This window comes from Delphinapterus leucas, chromosome 8 (genome assembly GCF_059928025.1).
Source record: "Delphinapterus leucas isolate spDelLeu-1000000601 "Yukka" chromosome 8, BTC_Dleu_Yukka2, whole genome shotgun sequence".
Classification (NCBI taxonomy): Eukaryota; Metazoa; Chordata; class Mammalia; order Artiodactyla; family Monodontidae; genus Delphinapterus; species Delphinapterus leucas.
Window position 1 is genome coordinate 3,590,052 of NC_143136.1, and position 18,493 is coordinate 3,608,544.

General features: G+C 55.1%; 2 protein-coding genes across 2 annotated transcripts in view; both read right to left on the reverse strand.

Moving 5' to 3' along the window:
• Positions 1–3,199: 3,199 nt before the first annotated feature.
• PRLH (prolactin releasing hormone) lies at positions 3,200–4,007 on the reverse strand. Its single transcript, XM_022568330.2, has 2 exons — positions 3,862–4,007; positions 3,200–3,363 (listed from the first exon to the last, which is right to left on the reverse strand). The coding sequence occupies exons 1-2, from the start codon at positions 3,935–3,937 to the stop codon at positions 3,200–3,202; spliced, it is 240 nt and encodes a 79-aa protein (XP_022424038.1). The 5' UTR covers positions 3,938–4,007.
• Positions 4,008–15,032: 11,025 nt separating this feature from the next.
• Positions 15,033–18,493, reverse strand: part of MLPH (melanophilin) — a 38,433-nt gene continuing 34,972 nt past the window's right edge. Inside the window, exons 17-18 of the mRNA XM_089916072.1 lie at positions 15,732–15,900; positions 15,033–15,260 (exon numbers count right to left, since the gene is read on the reverse strand). Of these exons, the coding sequence (XP_089772198.1) occupies positions 15,033–15,260; positions 15,732–15,900 (397 nt within the window). The remainder of the gene's footprint in view (positions 15,261–15,731; positions 15,901–18,493) is intronic.

Here is an 18,493-nt window from a genome sequence, read left to right on the forward strand (position 1 = left end):
TGCGGTGCGCGGGCTTATTATGGTGGCTTCTCGTTGCGCAGCACAGGTTCTGGGCGCGTGGGCTTCAGTAGTTGCGGCACGCGGGCTCAGTAGTTATGGCTCGCGGGCTCTAGAGCGCAGGCTCAGTAGTTGGGGCGCACGGGCTTAGTTACTCTGCGGCATGTGGGATCTTCCTGGACCAGGGCTCGAACCCGTGTCCCCTGCATCGGCAGGCGGATTCTTAACCGCTGTGCCACCAGGGAAGCCCCAGTCTTTTTCTTTTAAAATGTATTCCCTTTTTGAAGGTCTCACTGGCCAAACTTAGGACAATTTGAGCATCAAGAATGATTTGTAAGTTGCTGAACAAAAAAGAAAAAAAAAAGGGAGAAAAGGAGAAAAAAGGAGAAATATCTCCTTTAGAAGAATCCCGCTCATACATGTGGAAGGAATTAGAGAATCACCATTGTACAACCCATGATGTAACAGTTGATCCCAGAGAAGGTATTCCATAAGGTTTACATCACTGGCTGTGAGCTCTTTGGGAAACAGGCTAGTGCCGTGGGTCCCCAGGACCTCTGCGGATCGCATAGTGAGCAGACGGGGAACCTGAGAGATTTTTACAGTTGAGAGATCCTCTCCGTAAAGGGCCAGACTTGGCACCGGTCAGAGTGGGGCCCAGAGCCCACCATCAGGTACGATGCTGTAGGACAGACACAGAGCATTCATGCCCTCAGTAGTAACCGAGTCCAGTTCTGCCCCTAGACCCACTGCTCAGATTACAGGAAATACAGTGGGCGGGGGCGAGGGGGACAGGCGAACAGGGTAACAGCACTTGGGGGAGCAGTCGACAGGTCACACGTGTGGATCCGTTCTACAAGGTAACACATCCGGGCCTTTGTGAAAGTTAAAGTCGTGACAAAATGAGATGATCCGGGAGTGACGAGAAATAACTAAGGGTGACCTTGAAATTAGATTGGAGCCTGGCTTCCAAAAAAAAAAAAAAAAAAGAAGAAAAGACAACTAAGATTTTCTTGCCTTATTTGGGGATTTTTGAGTATGGACTAAAAACTCGATGACATTAGGGAATTATTACAAAATGTTTTAGGCATGGTGATAATCTTGTGATTATGTAGGAGATTGTCCTTAGTTTGAGGAGAAAGATGCTGAGACCTTCTAGGGGAAATAGGATGTCTACAGCTTACTTCCAAGCGGTAGAGAGAGAGAAGGGGAGGTGGCAGGGAGAGAAAGTAAATACAGTGATAACTGCAGAATTTAATGCAACGTATCAGATGTCATCATAATATTTTTGTGATTTCTTGTAAGTTTGCAAACTTTCATAATAAGAATTTGTAGAAAACATAACATCTTCCATCTCTATACTCCTCTGGGCTCAGAAGATGTATTTGTTTCCTGGGGCTGCCCTGACAGGGTATCATACGCTGGGTGGCTGGAATCCGGAGCCCTTCATCACACTGATGTTTCCATGTCTGCGTCCTGTGGGCCTGTGAACTCTTTTGTTTAAAGTGTACGATTAAGTGGCGTTTAGCACACTCACCACCTCGGGCCAGTTCCCAGACACTTTCATCCCCACAAGGAAAGCCTGTACCCATGGAGCAGACCCCAGCCCCTGGCAACCACCAAGCTACTTCCGTCTCTATGGATTTGCCTCTTCTGGACCTTTTATATAAATGGAATCATCCACTGTGGGACCTTTTGTGTCTGGCTTCTTTCACTTTGCGTCATGCTTTCAAGGTTCACCCATGTGGTAGCATTTGAAAGAACTCCTTCCTTTTCATGGTCGAATAATAATCCATTGTGTGGATGGACCACGTTCTGTTATCCATTCGTCTATCGATGGGTATTGGGTTGTTTCTACCTTTTTGGCTGTTGTGAATTGTGCTGCTATGAACATTCCTGTACAAGTATTTATTCAAACACCGGTTCTCAGCTCTCTGGGGTATGTACCCACGAGTGGGAGGGGCCGTGTGCTAACTCCAGGTTTAACTTTTGAAGAACCGCCAAACTGCTTTCCTGGGCTCTCCACGCTGCCTGCCCTGGCCCAGCACCTGCCTGCCCCGGAAGCAGACCCGGCCGCTCTCCTGTTCCCCCGTGCGCATCCACCCTGGGGAGGTGCCGACGCTGCGGGAGCTCTCCCCTGGGAGGGGACTGGCCTCTGGCCTCCCTCTGCCCTCCCTGTGGCTGCGAAGGGGGGCAGCCCTGGTGCAGCTCCATTTGGGTGGTCTGGGCCAGCTCAGCCTCCTCCAGCTGGCCAGTGAGTGTGACCCGCCTTCCTTGATTTGGAGCAGGGATGGCTGGTGTCTGGGGTTCTGGGGGCTTGCTCTGCCTCCCGAGCCCTCCTGAGTGTGGATGGACAGAAGGAGTCCCGTGGTCCGGGCAGGCTCCTGGGACCCTGCAGGCAGAGGCCTGACGGGCCCTGAGCTCTGAGTTCAGAAGCAACTGGTTAAACCTGCCCTGCCCCCACCCCAGCGCTGGACTAGGGGGTGCGCCTTGGAGAAGGGGGTTCACGCTCACAGAGCATCCACACTTGCTGGCTGCACCAGCCTGAGCTCAGGAGTGAGGGGGGTGGTTATTAGCCCCAGGTTCAGGCATGGGAACCGGGGCTCCGAGAAGTTAGCAGCTGGGCTCAGCCGCCCAGTTAGTGGCTGTGTGTTCCCTGATGCCAAAGCGAGTTCCCTCTGAGACAGGACACAGGGACGTTCCCGTGCGATTTGAAAGGGACGCAAGCTGGGGTTGAAATACTTGAACCTAAGAGTACTGGAAACAAGCCACTCGTGCTTCTTTTTCTCCCCCGAGCACCAATAGGGAGGCGAGAAGGCCTGGGGCAGAGAGAGGGCAGGGCAGGCCGGGGGGCGGGGCTGCCCTCCACTGGGGCCTCCTGCGTGGTGGCCTCGTGCAGTGCACAGCCTGAGCAGCCATTCAGGGCGGCTGGGGGAGGGTGGTAGGAGCTGCAGCGACCGAGGACATCCCAGCCTCCCTACTCCATGCTGGGCGCCCTTGGACAAGTCCTAGAGCCTCTGGGCTCTAAGGGTCCTCTAGGCTAACGTCCCACGAGGGAAAGCACCTCCCACTTTGTCCCCACACAGACACTTGCAAACAAGGCCAGCTGCTTTTATTGGGACTGAAGGGGACGTAGCCTGTGGAGGAGGGGGCAGGGGTCTGGAGACAGGCTCCTGGGGCTATTCCTGGAGGAGCTGAGCTGTCAGCCACCCTGGGAGGGCTCAGCGCCTCCTGCCAGGGGGAAGCAGGCCAGCGGGCGCTGGAGGCCAGGCTTTGGTCCATCCCCCAGGGCTGCTCTCCTCCGGCCAAAGCGGCCCACAGGCCGGATTCCACGGCCTGTGTACCAGGCAGGATTGATGTCGGGGGCTGGAAAGAGAGAGAACAGTGTGTGAATGCATGTGCCCTGGTGTGTGCAACCGCAGTGGCAGGGCCCAGTGCACGCAGCTCACTGCTGCCCAGTCGCCAGGCCATGCTGGGACCTGCCCGTGCAGGAGGGGTGCCCAGAGGGCCTGGCCAGGCCGTTTCTGGGGGGTGCGGTGGCTTCGGGAAATGGGAATTCAAGCTCACATCAGGACCAAGTCCCCCTTCCCTGCCTGTCCCCACAAGCCCGTTCTCATGGGCAAAGTGGCCTCAGCCCCAGGCTGCCCTGGTGGTGAGGAGTGAAGCCCTCCCCCGAACGTCGGGTAGGGCCCTTGGGAGCAGGTGTCAGGGATGCTGTGGGGAGAGGTCTGGTGGGCAGGAGGCCAAACCCCCAGCCCTGGGGCACTTAGCGAGGATGGTGCCCCAGCTCAGGAGGCGGCCGGGCCCCCACCGTGACCCCGGGGCGGAGGGGTGGGAGGGCAGGCCAGGGGTCCGGGCACTCACTGCGGAGCTCCATGGAGTGCTGGTGGGCCAGGCCCAGCAGCAGCAGGCACAGGAGCCAGGCCCCCGGTGCGTTCATCCCTCTGGCTCCTTGAGAGGCCCACTCGAGCTGGGGTCCCACACGGGAGGGCACAGCCTGGGGCAGGGGTAAAGGTGAGAGCGCATGAGGGCGCGTGCGCACAGAGCTGGGACCTTCAGATAACGCGAGCGCTGTGCATGTCAGAGTGGACGTGCCCATGTGCGTGAGCGTGTGTATGTGTGAATGCACGCGTGCATGGGTGTGCACCTGTGTACGACAGGGTGTGCGTGTGTTTTCACACCCCTGTGTACGTGAGGGGGTGTGCATGGGGTCACACGCGTGTGCAGGCAGCTGTGCTCTGCTGGGATGGTAGTGAGCACAGAGGTGGCAGGCGACTTGGCTCTCTGCACAGTCCCTTGCTCCCCTGGGGACCCCAGCCTCTCCTCCGTACAGTGAGCACTAAATGAGGTGACCACGTGTGTGGTAGCCTCTGCCGTGCTCAGTCATGTTTGCAAGGACCCTCTGTCCTCAGAAGGAAGCCGGGAGGAATGTGAGCTGTGGATGTAGAGAGCGGGGCTCTCTTGGAACTGCCCCCATCTGTCTGCCTGTCTGTGTCAGGGAGCCAGGAGTGCGGGAGGGCTCCGCACCACTGTGGGTGTGCACACCTGGCCTCGGCAGGGAGGGCAGAGGTGAGCTCATTGGGGGGGAGCTGCCCGGAGGAGCCAGGGTTGCTGCAGAGGTGGACGGGGTGCGGCCCAACCTCAGACGTGCCCAGGGAGGGGAGCCGGGGGGCTGCTGAGCCTGGACCACGCTCAGGGGCCGGGACCCTGGTGCAGGGTTCTTTCCCTCCCTCGGCCCAGTTCCATCCTGCCCTGCGCCGCCCGCCGGGCGCTGTAGACGCGTCATCATCTTCCATCCTTCCCAAGAGCACTTACCTCCCCACGACCCCAGATCCCAGCTGCTGAGTCTCCAAGGTCAGCCTGCAGCAGGTGGGACCTGTCCTCGTGCAGCAGGACACCCCCAGTACCGGTGCTGGGGGAGAGGGTGCTCAGGGCAACAGAGAAAACTCACTTCTCACCCTGCCGGGGCTGAGGCCCTGAACAGCATCCATCCCGCAGACCTGGCAACTCCTTCCGCAGGTGCCCCCAGCTCATAGGGCTGGCTCCTCCCACCCCACCCGCCCTTGGCACTTCAGGAACCCGCAGAAGATGTCAGAGAGGCTGCCTGTTTCAGGGAGGACCCCTCCGCCGACTTTGGCTTTCCAGCCCCCGGAAGGTGCTCTCCATCCAAGAGATTTAAGATGTCCACCCCTTTCCTTTCTAGAGACATGTTGGGGTGTCTCACACTGAGTGGCAGGGGGACTCCGACTTAGAGGAAATGGAGGTGCCATCATCAAAGCAGAGTAATAAAGGGCGCCCCCTGGCGGTCCAGTGGTTGGACTTGGCACTTTCACTGCTGGGGCCCAGGTTCAATCCCTGATTGGGGAACTAAGATCCCCGCAGCCAAAAAAAAAGCAGAGTAATAAAGAGATACACCCAGAGACACTGGGGTGTTTGCCCCTCTCCCTGGGCTGGGACCCTCGCTGGGTGGAGGGCGTCTTAGGAGAACCCTGACAGCACCTGATACCAGAGGAAGGACCTGCCTCCTGAAAGTTGGAGGTTGGCTGTCGCCTGGCCGGCGGGATTCCTGGTCTGCATTCCCAGCAGAGCTGCCTGGACGGCTTCACCTTTTATCTCCACCACGGACAGCCTTGTGCACCGGGGCCCCAGCAGGCCGGCGTGGCCCTCAGATGCACAAGCGACGTGGTGGCTGCCCCTTCCGTCCCCTCCAGCGCTGGTCCTGGCTGCCAGGACTGACCCCTGCCCGGATGCGGAGGGAAGGTTGACAGAGGAGGGTGGAGTGCCAGGGATCCCCACCCTCTCCAGCACCCTGGGAGCTACTCACCGAGGCTCCCACGAGGCTGGCAAGTGCTGTGACCAGGAACAGTGACCCAGGTAGAGGCCAGCTCCCCCCTTTTATAGTCCCAGGAGGAAGCAGTCGACCCGACACCCACCCGTCCCTCCCCGCCCGCCTCCCTCACTGGGCGGCATCAGGAGAGAGTTGGTTTTTTTTCTTTTCTTTCTTCTATTTTTTTTTTTTTTAACTCTCATCAGCGATGTGATGTGTCCCTTCCTGGGTTATATAATTTCATTTGGGCTGAGTGGTTTTAAAACGCATTAGCCTTCCTCCTTCATGCTTTGGGCAATTGCAGTCAGGTGCCACCAGCCTGGGTGCTCGCAGCTGCGTGATGGCTGACACAGAGGGGACCCTGCGGCTGTCTCCCTCCTCCTTTAAGTCCCAGTTTCCAATGCAAAGGTGAAGGGACAAGCCACCCGAGGCCATCACCACTGAATGATATCCTCGTAATCCTTCCTAGGCACCTACGTGGCTTTTCATAGCTGCATTCATTACATTCAAGCCACTTTCGTCCTGTTCCGATCACTGAAAAATGATTTTTTTCTAGGCTTTTCCAGAATTGTCATAATTACTGTTTAAAATAAACAAGTTTATTATTATTATAAAACAAATACATGTATTTCCATTGTAAAATAAATAATAAACAAGTTTATTTTTATTGTAAAAGCTATTTATATACATTTGGAAAGAATTTAGCACATACAGAAAGCTAGAAAAAAAAACATCCATCATATCAGGGAATCCAGCCATTTATCACATGTGATATATTTTCTTCTCGTGGGCTTTTCACATACTTTCTGGGTAGATTCATTGGACTCTTTTCATTTAACAACCATGTCCTCAAGTTGTTAAAAAAGCTGTATACTTATGCTATTTGAAATAACTCAACATTGTTCTCCATTTCACTTGGCCCTCAGAACTGAACTCGTTCATATACTGAATAATCATAGATTATAGCAAAGGTCATTTAAGCGCCGTTGAGTCTCATCTCAAGGAGCCTGTCCTGGGGAGGACACCTCCCGGGTTTTTCTCCTTGGACGTGTGCAGGGGCCACACGGCCCTTCCTGAGCCTCCGTCAGACTTCAGGGGAAGTTCCAGAGCAGTACCTGGACCCCAGAGGGCCAGTCACGGGCGCTTCTCCTTCCTGTCATGGCTGCCCGTTCCTGGTGATGGAGGTTATATGGGTGGTGGGTTCCCAGAAAGTCTGGAGTCGGGGGGCGCTGGTGAGGGGGAGTGTATAAGGAGTGTGGCGGGTGGCTTCTACCCCGGGCTGCAGGCTGAGGCCACTGGGATGGATTCTGTCAGAATGTCCAGGGGAGCTCAGGGTCCGCGGTGGTCAGAGTGGCTCTTGTGAAGAGTGGTGATGGTGGAGAAGCAGTCACATGAGGTGTGGTCCTGTCTTGAGGTGGGTCCTCTCCCTGCAGATGTGCGCACGGCACCTGGGCCTCAGGGGCAGTGGGCACTGTGAGACCACAGCAGCTGGAGGCAGCTTCCTGGGCACCATCGTGGGAGCCTGCGCGTGTGTGCACGTGTGGGTGTGTCTGTGAGTATTGTGTGTGCAAGTGTGCACGTCGTGTGTGTGCATGTGCGAGTGTGCAGCACGTGAGTCTGTGCGTGCGTGCACGTGTCTGTGTGTGCGTGTGCACACTTGTGCAAGCGTGCAGCGAGTGAGTGTGCACACGTGTGAGCGAGTGCTAGCGCGTGACTGTGAGAGTGCACGCGTGTGTGCGCGAGTGTGAGTATGCGTGCATGTGTGTGTGCATGTGGTGTGTGCGTGTGGTGTGTGAGTGTGTATGTGTGCATGAGTGTGTGTGTGTGGGGAGTAGTGAATCCTTCTCTTTCAGCCAAGCAGCTTCGTCTCAGTGCACATTGGTGCTGATAAAAGAAATGTTCACATATTGAGGTCTGGGGGAGTCGTTCTGGCTTATACCTGTGTTAACTTGAATTGTATGTTAACTAGAACATCCTGTTTGTGGCCCATCAAACATACATTGTACGTCTGCTCTAATCATTAAAGAAAAGGGCGCACTGACTAGAAGTAAAGAATGTCCACATTAAAAATAAAGATGAAATGCCTCCCTTCCTGGGACGCCAATGCTGGCGCTCCTTTGAGGATAAGACTCCCTTCCCAGGGCCAAGGCCATGCTGGCTCGCTGTGTACCTGCTGGTCTGTTTTTTAAAAATACTTTGGAAGAATGTATCCCTGACTTGTTTAATGTTAATGTTTTTTGTTCTGACGAGGTACACAGATGTTCTGAAAACCATGCTCCTTCAGAGCAGTTCCTGAGTTATCTGGGAGGCTGGCTTCCGGGCTGTAGCCCTCAGTTTGGCTCAGATAAATCTCTTTGCTATTCCTAGTATAGACTGTCGATTGATTATTTTGGTCGACAGGGTGGCATTGCTCCAGCCCCTGCGCCCACGGCTCTCTGCTCCGCCCTGCTGACAGAGGGGAATGATGTCCCCCGTGGTCTCTGGTGGCAGCCATAAGAGGACCCAGAGTTACTGAGGGGGCACTTTGAGAACTGGAGGTGCTACTCTACTGCTCTTGCCAGGAGCCCCCGAGCCCCAGGGGGCACCTGCAAGACGTTATTTACGAGAGCACCTGGAGCCACAGTCTGCTGCTCCCTGGTCTGTATCTCTAGCTAGAAATGATTTATGACAGGTGTGGGTGAACAGTACTCCACACAGGGAGGCCTCAGATCTTCGGGGAGAGATGACAGTCTGGCTCCTGGGACCCCATGTGGGGTGTCTGTGAGGTGTACATGGGTGGATCCAGTGAACCGCTCCCCGCTGGTCCAGCGGAGGGCTTCTCAGCAGGCTCGGTCCATCCCTGACTGGCCAGCACCCGGGACACACATCACCCTGCTCACTCTTGTGTCTAGAACCATGAGCTGTGGCCGCTGCAGGGCTACAGTCAGAATCTGGGCTGGAGAGGCAGGGGCGGGGGTGGAGACTCACCTCCTGAAATGCGCGACGAACGGCTCATGGTCAAGAGGGACGCTCCGAGAGGTCTCAAGGGCATGGCTGCCCTGAGCCACCCTGGCCCCTGCCCTTTCCTCCGTCCTGAGAGGATGCTCCAGGTGCACCAGGCTGCTGCGAGCGGATGACGCTCCTGCACTGGAAGAGCCACGTGGAGGAGACCCCCGTGTCCTCAGCATGGTTAGGAGAACCCCAGCCTTTGGGGTGGAAGTCACAGTTCTGAGGTCTTTGAGCTCACACACTCACATGGTAGATTACTGGGTACACAGCGGGCACGCAGTAAGTAGCGTGATGATCGATGGTTTTGTTTTGGCTTTTGGACCTAATGGTGCTTTGTAGGGGGTTGAATAGTGTCCTCCCAAATTCATGTCCACCCGGAACCTCAGGTGCGACATTATTTGGAAATAGGGTCGTTGCAGATGTAATTTGTTAAGACGAGATCATTCTGGTGTAAAGCGGGCCCTAAATCCAATCGCTGGGGTCATGATGAGAAGAGGACAGACAAGCAGAGACACACAAGGGAAGAGGCGATGTGGATTCTGAGGCAGAGATGGGAGGGATGCAGCCACAAGACCAGGGACGACGTCAAGGGCTGCCGGAAGCACCTGAAGCTGAACGAGAAGCATGGGGCCATTTCCCCTGGAAGCCTCCAGAAGGAACCAAGCCTGCCGATACCTTGATTTTGGACTTGCTCTCTTGACCTGTGAGACAATGAATTTTTGTTGTTCTCAGCCACCTTGCTTGTCGTCCTTTGTTATGGCAGCCATGGGAAAATATGCAGTGCTCTATAAATGTGTCTGAGTGACTGATGACATGTTTCTTTCTGGCCCTTGTTCCTAGAAGAAACTGGAGTCTTTGTGGCTTTGGCCTGTGTGTTTCTTAAACACAGGACTCCTCTGGACCCCTGGAAAGACACTGTCCTATCTGAGGTCTAGCTGCAGAAGAGCCCTGGTGAGTGGAGTATTCAGTTGTTGGCAAAGCTGTTTCTGAGGTAGAGGGCTTCTGAAAATCCAAATTCTTGAGAAAATGTTAAAGCACTCATCTATAAATTAGAAAGCTGTTTTTGAAGTCTGAGTCGTGTGGAAAGTGAGGTCCCTGAGGCCTGAGTGGGATGAAGTTATATTGAGAGGTGGGTGGGCAGCAGTGGGGGTCCCTTCCTTCTCCAAGAGGCAGTGGCTCTGGGGACCTGACTCTGCATTTGGGATCTGCAGCAGCGCCTTGCTCATGGCTCCCAGTCAACTGGTTTCCAAGCTTCAAATGCGATGATGATGTGAGAAGCATTATGTACGCAGGAGCTGTGTATTGATCAGGGCTCTGCAGAGAAACAGAACCAATAAGGGGTGTGTGTGTGTGTGTGTGTGTGTGTGTGTGTGTGTGTGTGTGTGTGCGTGTGCGTGTTTTCAAGGAGAAAGAGAAAGGGAGAGAGCGGGATTTTATGGAATAGCCTCATGTGACTTTGGGCCTGGCAAGTCTGAAATCCTCAGGGCAGCCGGCAGCCTGGAGACGAGGGAAGAGTTGATTTTGCCACCGGAGTCCCAACGTAGTCTGCAGAACTCCCTCTTCCTCGGGAACCTCAATCTTTTTCCTCTTAAGGGCTTCAGCTGATTTGACAAGGCCCACCCACATTGTGGCATGTCTTCTGCTAATCTCGCCTGAAAGTCACCTTCACAGCAACATCTTGACTGGTGTTTGACTAAACATCTGGACTCCGCAGCCAGGCCAAGATGACGCGTAAAATTAACCATCACAGACTGCTGTGTTTGTGGTGATGGAGCAAAGTACTACTTTCTCCAGTGTGACTATTTCCTTGGGATTCTGGGCCCAGGTGCCACTGAGCTGCGAGTGTGGAAGGACTTGAGGGGTTGGCCCGTTTATTTACCCGAAAGGCTGCCTCTGGGCAGACTTTGCCGTAGATGTTTTCAGGGGAATCTGGTAGCATAAGATTCCTCAGGCTGGCCCTTTCCCGAGAAGCCATAGCTGTCAGGTAACTTCCGGAATGGACTTCACCTACTTACCCGTAAATTAACTTGCAGGAGTCTTGGCTAAAAGTTAATATGTGAATGGATGTCCGGAGGAATGAACAAGATTGCTGGGTGAGAGAGGATTCTGACTTTTGCTTTTCTTACCTTATTTTTTTAGCTTATCTATTTTTTCTGTTTTCTTCCCAATAAAGCCTAAAGGCATCTCATAGGTAATAAAAATCCTTTATAAAAATAACTTTGGAGATACGGGCATTGTGAGTATGTTGAAAGGTTTCTTGGCTGCAGCCAGCAAGCTGAACGCGGAACGCCTGGTTGGCAGAGGCCAAGCACTAAGACTCCTAGCGCTCCTTCAGCGACGGGTTATTAGGCCCCAGCAAAGCAGCTTCTTCCTCACGGTGCTGCTGAGAAGTGAAAGTCCTTGGAACTTTCTGAAATGACGGTTTGGTATAAAATTGTAGAATTGCAGCTCTTTAACTCATGGTTGGCTTGGAGTTGATGAGACCAGGGAGGTGACCTGTGAAATCACACTCTTCCCTAAGGACTTGCAGGAGACTGGGCGTCCTTTGGTGACCTGGGTGCTGGATGCTAGGTTATCTGGGCAGAATGATTTGTGCTGCCCACTCACAGCCCGCCTTTAACCGTGAAAGGTCTTTGGTAGATTCCTGCATTCAACTCCTCTTAATGCTTTTTCTCTTTTCCGCATTAAGGAGACTGACAGAGGAAAAGACTCTGGAGAAGTATTTTAAATACTGTTTAAATAGTGTCTCTCATGTCCACCCGGGGTCACAGTGAAGCCACTGGCTTCTCTTGCTTCCTGGTTGGAAGCAGGGGTATGGCTCTCTGTACACCAGGGCCACTGGTCCCTGACCTGTGTTCCGCTCCCAGGAGAGATGTCTCTGGAATGGCCATCTGGTAGAAAAAGGAACTCGGGAGAATTCTCTCAAACAGTGGAATTTATAAAGACTATTGGGAATTAGATGAAAAATCCCCTCTTATTAGATGCCCTGGGAGCCAGAAACACAGCTGCCAGTGTGGCTTCTGTGTCTCCTGGAAATACAGGGGTGCCTGACACCCAGCAAAGCACTTTGGAGTTGAACCTTGGTTTTTTTTTTGTGGTGAGCAGGCCTCTCACTGTTGCGGCCTCTCCAGTTGCAGAGCACAGGCTCCGGACGCGCAGGCTTAGCGGCCATGGCTCACGGGCCCAGCCGCTCCACGGCATGTGGGATCTTCCCGGACCGGGGCACGAACCCATGTCCCCTGTATCGGCAGGCGGACTCTCAACCACTGCGCCACCAGGGAAGCCCCCTTGTTTTTTTTTTTTTTTTAATTGCAGTATAATTGATTTACAATATTGTGTTAGTTTTAGGGGTAAAGTGATTCAGATACACACACACACACACACACATATCTTTTCCATTATAGGTTATTACAAAATATTGAATATAGTTCCCTGTGCTATGCAGTAGGCCTTTGTTTATCTATTTTATATGTAGTAGTGTATATCTGTTAATCACATACTCCTAATTTATCCCTTGCCCCCTTTCCCCTTTGGTAACCAGAACTTTGTTTTCTATGTCTTTGAGTCTGTTTCTGTTTTGTAGATAAGTTCATTTGTATCATGTTTTCTAGATTCCACATGGTATTTGTCTTTCTCTGTCTGGCTTACTTCACTTAGTATGAGAATCTCTAGGTCCACCCATGTTGCTGAGACTGACATTATTTCATTCTTTTTATGACTAATATTCCACTGTATGTATATATATGTGTGTGTATATATATATATATATATGTACCACGTCTTCTTTATCCATTCATCTGTCGATGGACGTTTAGGTTGTTTCCATGTCTTGGCTATTGTAAATAGTGCTGCTGTGAACATAGGGATGCGTGTATCTTTTCGAATTAGAGTTTTCATCTTGTCTGGATATATGCCCAGTAGTGGGATTTCTGGGTCATATGGTAGTTCTATTTTTAGTTTTTTAAGAAACCTCCTGACTATTCCCCATAGTGGCTGTACCAGTTTACATTCCCACCAACAGTGCAAGAGGGTTCGCTTTTCTCCACACCCTCTCTAGCATTTATTGTTTGTAGGTCTTTTGATGATGGCCATTCTGACTGGTGTGAGGTCATACCTCATTGTAGTTTTGATTTGCATTTCTCTAATAATTAGTGACGCTGAGCATCTTTTCATGTGCCTGTTGGCCACCTGTATGTCTTCTTTGCAGAAATGTCTATTTAAGTCTTCTGCAGATTTTTGGATTGGGCTGTGAGCCTTGGCTTTGAGCGAGAGATTGGATAGCAAGTCAGGAAGTGTCCTACGCAGAGGGCAGGAGACTCTGCGCCATGTCAGCCCTGGGGGACACGGGCTTGGCTCTGTCCCTGTGCCTGTCTGACTCCAAAGGAAGCCCCCTCCCTCATCTCGGGGATGAGCCTTGGGTCTCTGTCTGGACCGAGCCAACAGCGTCACCTGTGGCAAAGCCAGCAGAAGGTGGGCAGCTTGGGAGCCCTTTGAAATTACAGCCTCCCTTGCTCTGCCTGGCGAACTCCGGTCCTGCTCTGAGACTGTCCATGTGCCATCACTGTGTCACTGTATTGTCCTCACATCCTGCCACTCCTTGGAGGACAGGGGTGGAGCCAGGCCACCGCCTATCCTTAGGTCCGCACCCATCTGTGCCGCACAGCAGGAGCTCTAGGGACCCCCATCCACGTGGGTCCTGGCCAGAGACCCCTCGGTCCCCAGACAAGCTGGCACCAGCAGGGGTCCAAGGTGTGCCCGGAACCTTCCACCTGACCTTTCCCCTGCACCTTTCAATCCTTGGTCCTTTGCATATGAATGTTTACATACGTTACATGTCATTTAAATTCTACTCTTTATATTATCTTAGTTTTTCATTTATTTTTTCATAGCATCCATGAACAAACACCACCCCTGGTCTGCTCTCACCCCAAACCCTGTAGCTTTTACAAAGGGGCCAAAAAGACACAACCACCAACCCCGAGAGAGCCTGGATTAGGGATGAAGAGCTGGGGTGGTGAGTAAGTGTGCTCTCAAGAGTCTGCCGGGGCTGAGGGCGGTGAGGCTGCTGTGAGGAGGGTCCCCGAGGACTCCGGGAGAGCACACCAGTCACGTGACGATGTCCTGGGGGAGGCACAGGGGGTGGGGGGAAATCTGCAATTTATTGGACACCCTCATATGGCAGAAAAAGCGTCCCCTTTGGTGTTCCTGTAGTCCTGAGTCTGAATCCGCCTTCGCGCTACTAGCTTGGGCAAGTCTTACGACCTTCGTGGAATTTCTATTTTCTCATTCAGAAGGCAAGCTGCTGGCACCTACCTTGCGGGGCTGTTGTGTGGATTAGAGATCGTGACCCCTGTCGTGGCTTGGGGTCTGAATATGTCACGTCTCTAGTTTTCCTGATTAGTCATTTATGTTCTCACCAGTCCTTGTCTTCAGCATCCCTCCCACATCCCAGAAAACAACAAGAGCTCTGGGGCTCCCTCAGCCTCAAAAGCTCAGCCCTGTTTCCGAAGGCCAGGTGGGGGGTGTGCACGGCTGTGGTTGCTGCCACCAGTGTCCCCGCTGGGGACCTGCAGTCTGGCGGCGGTGTGTCCCCGCTGGGAACCTGCAGTCTGGCGGCCGTGTGTCCCCGCTGGGAACCTGCAGTCTGGCGGCGGCGTGTCCCCGCTGGGAACCTGCAGTCTGGCGGCGGCGTGTCCCCGCTGGGGACCTGCAGTCTGGCGGCGGTGTGTCCCCGCTGGGGACCTGCAGTCTGGCGGCGGCGTGTCCCCGCTGGGAACCTGCAGTCTGGCGGCCGTGTGTCCCCGCTGGGGACCTGCAGTCTGGCGGCGGCGTGTCCCCGCTGGGGACCTGCAGTCTGGCGGCGGCGTGTCCCCGCTGGGGACCTGCAGTCTGGCGGCCGTGTGTCCCCGCTGGGGACCTGCAGTCTGGCGGCCGTGTGTCCCCGCTGGGGACCTGCAGTCTGGCGGCCGTGTGTCCCCGCTGGGGACCTGCAGTCTGGCGGCCGTGTGTCCCCGCTGGGGACCTGCAGTCTGGCGGCGGCGTGTCCCCGCTGGGGACCTGCAGTCTGGCGGCGGCGTGTCCCCGCTGGGGACCTGCAGTCTGGCGGCCGTGTGTCCCCGCTGGGAACCTGCAGTCTGGTGGCGGTGTGTCCCTCGCTGGGGTGGTGCCCAGGCTGCTGCGGACGCCACAGGTGCAGGGCGGCCTTGACCTTGGGCTCGCATCACTGCTCAGTGAGGTCACGGGCCTGGCTCTCGATCCTGAGGCATTTCCACTGCGTCCGGGCGCTGGGCCCCGGGTGTCCGGTCACGGCCACTCGCTGCCCGGGCACAGAGCTCCTCCCCGCCTCCTTCCCTAAACCGGCACTGCTGGAGGCTTCCTTGCACAGAGTGGATCCTCTGGCCTTGAGTGGGGACCGAAGGCAAGAACTCGAGGGAAAGTCCCACGAGGGCTGGGGGACAAGGTGAGGCAGGCGATGCCACCGGACGGAACGGGGGAGGCCGGGTGTCCGTGCCCCCAGCTCTCAGGGGTGAGGTGTGAGTGTGGCCAGGCTGCGGGCAGAGTCCCACGGTCTCTGTGGAGGCTGAGCCCCGAGGGGCAGGGGCCCATCCTGTTTGCTCCGTACTCCCTTTTCGGGGCTCTGGAAGGGGTTCCACTGACTGGTTCCTGTAAACGGAAGATTTCCTAGTGTGACCACAGTGGGCTGAATGGTGGCTCCCGAAACTGACATCGCCATCCCAACTCCCGGAACCTGAGAATGCGACCTTATTGGGAACAGCGGCTTTGCTCAGGTAACAGGAGCGGACTGTCCTGGACAGGCCAGCTGGGCCCTAAATCCGGTGACAAGCGTCCTTGTGAGAGAAAGGCAGAGGGAGGAGACGACACAGAGAAGACGACAGACAGACGAGGAGACGACACCGACTCTCCACGACACTCCACACGTGTGGAGGTAGGTGGAGGCTGGAGGGATGCGGCCACAAGCCTCGGACCACTGGAGCCCCCAGGACCTGGAAGAGGCCAAGGCCAGTTTCTCCCAGAGCTTCTGGAAGGAGTGTGGCCCTGCACACACCTTGATTTTGGACTTCCGGCCCCTGTGAGAGAGCACATTTCTGCTGCTCGAAGCAGCCCAGGCTGTAGTAACCTGTTCAAGCAGCCGCAGGGCCCATCGAGGTCAGGCTGCGGGCGGCGCCCGATCCCAAGACACAGCGCACTCGGTTTCTGCCAAGATGGTGAGTTAACGTGAGGCGCTGGCTCCGTTCAGAAACTATTGAGTAAGAGAACAAACAATCCTAGGCTTTGAGAAGGGCCCTCGGGGAGGCCGAGAGCCGCTTGGGATGGAAGGTTTGGGGCACTGGTGGCAGCAGCTGGGGTGGAGGGGGACTGGGGTGAAGATAAAGGGACAGACATCGTCTGGTCCTTCCGCGCTGCTCGGCACTGCCTGGGGACGATCCTTGCCAACCCTTCGAGGCCAAGGCCAAGGCAGTCCTGCACCTGTGGGGTCCGCAGCCTGGACCAGGGGTCAGCACAGGTTTTCCATAAAGAACCAGACAGGAAATATTCGGGTTTGTAGCACAAAAGCAACCACAGACACAAGGAAGCATGTGGACCTGGCCAGACTTGCTGACCCGGCCTGGACCGCTGGAGTCGGCGGCCTCGGGAGGGAGCAAGGGCGGAGGAGCTTCGGAGAAGAGAGAAGGGCTGCCCTGCCTGGACATTGTCGCTCCAAACCCACAGGACTGTGGGCCCCAGGCTGGGGAGCTGTCTCCTCTCAAGGTTCCCAGGGGCTCAAAGGAGAAGGCAAAGGGGGCCGGCAGTGGGGTTCATGGTGACCATCCTGACGCCCTGGGCTGCCCAGGCACGGCGGACAGAGCAGCCAGTACTCCCAGGGGACATGAGTCCTCAAGTCACAACGATGGTCTCAAGAGAGCAATAACACACTGGACCACTCGTAACACTGGCAACAAAAGCACAGCATCCATGCAACACCACAGGGTTGTAAGATAAGCACGACGAGGTGACAGGGGTGACAGGGGGTACGAGGCATGTGAAGCCAGGTCTGACATCCTGGAAATAACCGAGCGGACATTTGGCATAAAAATATACCCCAAATAAGGGACACAGCCGCTGATGGGACGGAAGGGTTGGGGCATACGCAGAAGTCAGAGTCGCCAGCTTTTCCCGACAGAATGTGAGGTTAAAGAGAGGGTAAAGCCTTGGCCGGAGCCCCTGGGAGCACGGAGTTGACCTGAGTGGATGCAGCAGGGTTTGGGGGTAAGATGGGAGTTCAGTAGGATGGGCTGACTTTGAGATGCCAGAGGAAGAGGCAGCTGGTCTGTGGTGGGGACCTCGGGGGGTCTGGACTGCAATCCAGCCACAGGTGCCTAAAGCCGTGGGACCTGATGGGGATGGAAAGGAGATTCGACATCAAGGGGCCGAGAGGGGCTGAGGAACCAGCGCAGGAGCTGGGAGAATTCACATCCTCGGCACCCCGGCCGCTGCCCACAAGATGGGTGCAGGTGCCTGGGCCATGCACACCGTCCGGGGCCTCTGCAGTGCTGCCGAGAGAATGAAAGAGTGAGTGTAGCCCTGACCCTAATCGGAGACCCCAGCGAGAGGCCTTCTGAAGGAGGGACAAATGTGCTTCCAGGTTGGAAGCTCTCTGAACTCAAGTTAGCAACGGAGCTAAGTGGCCACTAAGGTTCTGGGGCACAAGGCCTCACGTGCCTGTTGCATCACACCCAGGGCTGTGCTGCAGGCCAGCCGGGACTGCTTCTTCCTTGACGCTAGGAACTCACACTGACTTTAGTTTACTCTGTGAATAAGGAGGGGTGTACGGAAACAAGGATTGATCCTCTTTGGCTTACTGGAATCCTTTAATCATTTTCAGCGTTGAATTAGGAGCTGACTATTTCAAGCAGCTTTCATTCTGAGAGGGAGTTTCGGAGCCATCTTTTCTGCAAATCCCAGCACAACCTGAAGCCTAGTCATTCAGATCAACTCAGATGCTGATTCTGAAAAGCGCACTGGAGCTGCCATGGGCCAGCCCGTCGATGACACGGTCTCTGTGGTGACCGTGATGCTATAGGCTCAGTGGAAACGCGAATGGAGCTCGTGATGCAGAGTCTGTAAACCATAGGTGGGGCTGTGTCCACAGTCAGTCTTCGTATCAAAGCCTCTTGGGCATCATTTATTCACCTCTTCTTTCAGTTACCACAGAACACAGACACCAAACCACTTGAGAGAGCAAACTTAAAGCTGACCCAGTCCCTCTGGAACGTATCAGAGGATCACAGGGGAGGCTGCCTCACACTCGGGGCTCTGTTCCCTCCTCTGCAAAATGCGCTGTTCTGAGGACTCAATAAGCCAGTCCCTCTGAAGCACACAGCCGTGCTCAGCGAGGGGAGACAGGGTTACTGTGCTCAAGGCAGCTGTGGAGGGGGTCCCAGCGGGCTCCCCTTCAAGCTGGATGAGCCACACAGACACCCAGACTGTCCGAGGCTGAGCAGGACTTGGAGATCCTCTGCAGACCGACGGCAAGTGGCCTCCTGGATTCCACCACAGCGAGTGGCAGTGCCAGGCTGGGCCCCGCCCGTCCAGACTCCGCCAGTGCCTCCCGGCAGGCGGTCTGCACCTGCACCCGGGCTTTGAGCAAGTGCTCACTTGCTGCCGCTGGCATGCTCTGTC

Bases quoted from the DNA above. Each gene is read 5' to 3' on its own strand.
- PRLH (XM_022568330.2), bottom strand. From the start codon at position 3,937: ATGAACGCACCGGGGGCCTGGCTCCTGTGCCTGCTGCTGCTGGGCCTG. The intron at 3,364-3,861 runs GTGAGTGCCCGG...CTCTCTTTCCAG, and splicing joins GCACTCCATGGAGCTCCGCA to CCCCCGACATCAATCCTGCC.